The 6118-nt window shown below is 33.6% G+C and overlaps 1 protein-coding gene across 1 annotated transcript in view; it reads right to left on the reverse strand.

Moving 5' to 3' along the window:
• LRBA (LPS responsive beige-like anchor protein) overlaps nt 1–6118 on the reverse strand; it is a 610319-nt gene that overhangs the window by 276603 nt on the left and 327598 nt on the right. The window contains exon 38 of the mRNA XM_019641170.1: nt 2966–3090. Coding sequence (XP_019496715.1) covers nt 2966–3090 — 125 coding nt within the window. The remainder of the gene's footprint in view (nt 1–2965; nt 3091–6118) is intronic.

A 6118-nucleotide genomic window follows, 5' to 3' on the forward strand; every position in this document is an offset into this window, starting at 1 on the left:
ATGGGACTAACCATTTTTTTATAAATTATATGCATGATTAGCACACATTCCAATACATACCAATTACAGAACACATAACTTTTCTAGCATTAGCATTACCCCAAACTGAAATAGTAAGGCCATTAGATTGCGGGAAGAGGGTGCGGGGAAAAGTTATGATCTTTTTAACAGATAAGTAAAACTAAGTTAAATTATAAGTATTGTGTAGTCAAGGTCAGCATGTGTAGCTGGAAAAACCTGGAAGCTATTAATAATATTCACTGCATGTTTCTAGTAGCGTCTATCACTTGCCCCAAATGTGGAAGAACTACTTTATAAGCATATACATGAAGCAATCTCATAGCCAAAAACCACTGCTTTGGCATTTAGAGCCTCCATCTCTCTCTAACTCTGACCCTATATCACACTTTTGTTATGGTCATTCTTAAGATAGTTTATAAGTTATACAGACAGAAGGAAAAAGCAAAGAAATATCAGCCTCCATAGTATGACATTTTTATCTTTAAATAAATTATTTAAAAGCTTAAATGCAAGAGCAATGCAGTATAATCCAACACTTCCTGCCTTTTTTCCAGAACTCTCAGGAAAATATCGGTGAAAGCAAATAATTGATTTTAAATAGCATTGAAGAAAAAAATATATAGTGTGCTTTGCAAGCCAGATAAATTAGCAAAAAATATGTGCTCCTTATCCACAGGGGGGAAGAGGCTTATTATGTTACACTTCCAAGTTTTTAAGACAGTTGGAAGCCAGTTCTTTCAATAGTTGCTGTCATCTCCTAGAAACTTTCTAGTACTTTCAATTTTGAAGCAATTATTCACATTCTGAAGTGACAATAAGTACCACAGAAAAAAAGGAAACATGAAAGNCTTTCAGAAGAAAAAAAAAGTAAAAAATATGAATAATAAAATGGCAATAAATATATATCTACCAATGATTACTTTAAATGTAAATGTATTAAATGCGCCAAACAAAAGGTAGGGTGGATGAATGGATAAGAAAACAAGACTCTTACATATGCTGCCTACAAGAGACTCACTTTAGATCCAGACTTAAAGTAAAGAGATGGAAAAAGATTTTCCATGAAAATGGAAACAAAAGCTGGTGCAGCAATACTTATAGCAAACAAAATGGACTTTAAATCAAAGGCTATAACAAGAGTCAAGAAGGACCCATTAATCCCACTTCTGGGTATTTATTCAAAGAAACCCAAAATACTACTTCCAAGGGATGTGTGCACCATGTCTTCATTGCAGTAGTATTTACAATAGCCAAGATGTGGATGCAGCCTGGGGTCTATCAATGGGTAAATGGATAAAGAGGTGGTATACACATACAATAGAATATTTCTCAGCTATAAAAAGAATGAAATCTTGCCATCTGTTTCAACATGGATGGACCTAGAGGGTATCATGCTTAGTAGAGTAAGTCAGACAGAGAAAGACAAATGCCATATGATTTCACTTACATGTGGAAACGAGATAAATGAACAAACAAATCACAAACAAACTCATAGATACATAGAACATTTTCAGCACTGCCAGATGGGAGAGGAGTTGGGGAATGGGTGAAAAAGAGGAAGGAGTTAAGGAGCACAAATTGATAGTTACATAATAATCATAGGGATGTAGTGCACAGCATAAAGAATATAGTTTATAATATTGTAATAACTATGTATCGTGTCAGATGGGCACTAGAACTAAAGGGATGATCATCTCTTAAGCTATAAGTGACTAATCACTATGCTGTATCCCTAAATCATATATTATTCCATGTCAACTAATTGGAAAAATTTTTTAATATTTAAAAAAACAAACAAACAAAAACAAATCCCAACTAAAATGCCCTTTAGTAGACTAAGAAGTACAAACTGGCAGTTACAAAATAGTGACAGGGATGTAAAGTACAGCATAGAGAATGTAGTCAATAATATTGAAATAAGTATATANAAGGCTGAGTGCAAGAGGTTAAGCTGCCTGACTGAGGCCAAATCTAAGATCACAGACTTTTAATCTAAAATCTTAATATTCTCATTGAATGTAATGTAACATTTATTTTGTATACTACACACTATCATTTAACTATAAGCTGCTGCATGTTAAACTAATACCCTATAAAGAGGGGAATTAACTATTTTATTAAAAAATAATCCACTTATATTTTATAAAATAAAAATAATTTTAATGTGGAGGGGGCATTTGCCCTCTTACTGTATCTTAAGTGGCTTTCAAAAATTATAAAATATTAAGTGAAACCCTATGATCAAAGGGAGTCAATTATCAAATCCAAAGGGCTTGATTTTCAGTTTTTCCAATTTGCTCATCAGGCTGCTACCTAAACTGAACCAGAGTGACATGCGTTACATCAAAAGGGGAAAAAATGTTTTGCTAAGCTCTGATAACAAGATGATGCAGAACAGGAGCATTTGAAAATAATGTCTATTCTCTTTTTCCAAGATCCATCTATCACAGCCATCTACAATCAAGGCTCAGAAAGTATCGAGGCACTTGGACATTTATTATCATCTCTCCCACTTCATAATCTCATGCTAAAATACCACGGTTGGGGGAAAACCATATACACACAACAGAACCTGGAAACCTATTTGGTTTGTAAATGCTGTCTTCCTGATATTCAAGGATTTAAGGCAGGCGTCCTGGATTAATTTACTCAAAGCTGAATGTGTCACTTAAAAGGAGAAATATTTTATCCTCCTGCTCTGAAACAAAGGGCGTATGTTAAGTAAGTTCTGCATGTGTAACATGATAAATAAATACTATTGACACCATAATTTAATAGGACCCTACACTAACTATAAAAAATTTAACTTCTTTTTCTGGGGTGACTAACTCTGAAATGTGGCAGTAGACCATTTCACAGTGCCTTGGACTAATGAAGCTACGCTCTTCATTATTACCAAGTGCTATACCTGCTGCTACTGGTAAGGAGTGGTTTGCACACTGACCATGTTCCACGGCTGTTTTTAGTGTCGCTTCAGGATGTGTCGATCCTAGAGGGTTACGCACAAATCGTCGCCGGCGCCGCAAGTCATCTTCCCAGTAGTCAAGGCGCCAGAACTCACGAGGACGACTACAATGAAACAGAGAAGCCACATATGTTAGCAATTATCAAACAGCGTGGTAGCACTGAATTTCTGCATAAAGCTCTCCTTGTTTGCTCTGCCTTTTTTTCCCCTCCCCTTCCTCTTAATTCTCCCTCCACCTCACACACCCCTTTCTGCAATCTTTAACTTAGGTATGTCCTTGAAAATAACAATATCACCTTCCAGTCTAAGGAACTCCTTTTCCTTTTTCTTGGAAGGTGAAATGAGCACTAAATACATCATTTTGAAATGAATTGCTGACAGTGTGATCAGTTTCCCCACACTCTCCTGGCATGTGCTCTGATTTCAGCCTCATTTCAGCCTCAGCAGGGCACCTTTCTCTGTGGCTGCATTTATAAACCAGAATAGGGAAAAGGCTATTATAAATATGGTATAGCATTACCTATATTAATCAAAGTCTGTCCCCCTTCATTTTTCTTCCTAATTTGTGCCTTTTTGCACAAGGTCAGTAAATCATACCATGAATTCTTGGTCCAGAAAGTGTTAACTTTAATGAATATCTCAGTTACATGGTTATGTATGTGATAATAAAATATTACTCTGTTTAGATGTGCAGGAATTTAATTAAAATAATCTCTTAAAATATTCATTACATTTAGCCCCTGAGGCTTAGAACAACACAAGAAAATGCATTTCTTTTCCATTTACTGTTTTTAAATAAACCATTCCTATAGAGTGAAATAGCAATCTATTTTCAAGCAAATCAGATTGGATTTCTGTTTTATGTACTCTGTTTTTATATTTAATTAAAAACTACATGCTATATGATGTGCAATAATTGCTGTATCAAAAGCATACTTTTGGAAATGTATTTTTTTAAAGGGTTCACGCAATTCAAGTTCTACTATATTTTCCCCAATTATGTAGATCTTTTATATGGCAATATATAAATGTCAACTTTCTCTCCTGTTAACTAATCATGATCTAACATGCTGGAAAATATTTTATAAAGAAAATACTAACATTAAGTTTTTTTCAGTACAGTAAGGAAAAAAAGTCTCTGCAGAATATATTTATTCACTAAAGATACACAGCATGAAAACCTATAGGTTTTGATAATAAAAAATTTTAAATTCCTAATCAAAACTTCTGCAAGGAATGACTAATACAAAATAAAATCTCACTTGTATTTCATGAGCTAATAAAATTGTACCTGTCAGCTTTGACAAATTAGTAGTCTTGACCAACTGACAGTCCCAAAATACCCACATAAAAGGTACCCCTATTTTGATGTTTTAAAGATGCTACCTTTAAAAATTCAAGATTTATAAATACTTACCGATTAAAATATATCTCAGATTAATAAAAGCATAGGCAACAGTGCACTATTAAAAATATATATATTTTTAAAACAATAGGAATCCATGCTCTTTTCTGAGAAAGCTGGATAGACAATAAGAACATCAAAGATTTCCTTTGTTGATTCTGATCAAGCATAAAGAGGAGATATAACATAATCAAAATAGAATACAAAAAAAGTGTAGAATTGCAGTGCTCAGATAAAAAAGAGTAAAACGCTCTTACTCTTTCTTGTTATTGTTCCGTCTACATTTTAAATGAAAACTAGCATATCACTTAAAAAAAATAAGAAATACCTACAGAATCTACATACAAGCAAAAGACAACAGTTGTCTGAACTCAATTAATAAAATCAAATTCTCCGTAGGTTGAGAGGGGGAAAAGCGGTACACAGATGGTTATGTGTATGGCTTTGATAGTCCTGGAGCTTGGATAGGCACTTCATCATTCTGCCTACCTACATTTATCTGTTAAAATTATTATCAAATATCAGCCAGGATGCAGTCGTGAATCACAGGCTGCTCCTCGTCTTCAGGGGAATGATACAATGAGGGTCTATTCATCAGTGCAGCAATCGGCACAAGTAATTAGTTCCCTAGACTGAGATCTCCTACGAAGCCTATTTCAGTCAGCACCACAAACATATGACCATGTAAAGCTAATGAAAGCTGCTAAAATTTGTTAACCTTTTCTGCCATCAATCCTTCTAATAGTCTATGTTTCAGTATTATGCAAAGGTGGTAAATTATTAATTTGTCATTCATCCATCCTTCTGAATTTTGAGTTAAATTAAATGATGTCATTCTTCTTGATAATAATTAAAATTATAAGAGATATTAAGCTGCAATTATACAATTATTAATAAATTAGGTAACAATAGATTGTAGTATAATGCACAAGAGTGAAGTCAAATCCAATGCCTATTAAAGCATGTACTCATTCACAAATTATCAAGTAACTCAAAGATGGTATCTATAAGAATAATAATGAAAATTAGGAGTAAGCAGAATTATGATATTTTTGTGCTCTTTGAAGCTAGGAAAAAATTGTCAAAATGATGACATTTGGCTGAAACTAAAGCACCAATACATCAGGAATTGAGAATTTGTTCACATAGTAGAAAAAAATTTAAGGTACGTTTCACTTTCTCTAATTATATACTTGTCTTCAAATGTAAATATTCTACCAAATATTAAGAAATACTTAGATACGATCCAAATATAATGAAGAACTTTATAGTCAGCATGATAATCTTTACATTAAGCTATATCTTAAGACTACCTTCTTAAAACAAGTAGTCTACCTCCTGTTACAGCAATTTAACATAATCTGAAGACAAAGCAAAAATCACTTATTTCAGATCTCAGACCTAGAATGAATTACAGAAGTCACCTTGAGACACCAACGATTTCAACACATTTTTTGAGAGTCTCTCCATATGAAAGCACTGCTCCAGGTGATACAGGATACAAACCCTCAAGGAACTTAGTCATAATGGAATAGCTATTAGCCTCATCTGAAAAAATAGCATTTATCATCCAATTTCTGATGGTGAGAGTAATACATGCTTCTTTAGAAAAAAGTCACACTCATTTTTTCAGATGAGGGTAATTACTAGCATGTTTAAAGTCATTTATACAGGAACAAACCTGGGCCTAAAAATCCAATCTTTTGTTTTCCTAACCCTACTCCCTC

Source organism: Hipposideros armiger, unplaced genomic scaffold (genome assembly GCF_001890085.2).
Source record: "Hipposideros armiger isolate ML-2016 unplaced genomic scaffold, ASM189008v1 scaffold_58, whole genome shotgun sequence".
In the NCBI taxonomy this organism is placed as follows: Eukaryota; Metazoa; Chordata; class Mammalia; order Chiroptera; family Hipposideridae; genus Hipposideros; species Hipposideros armiger.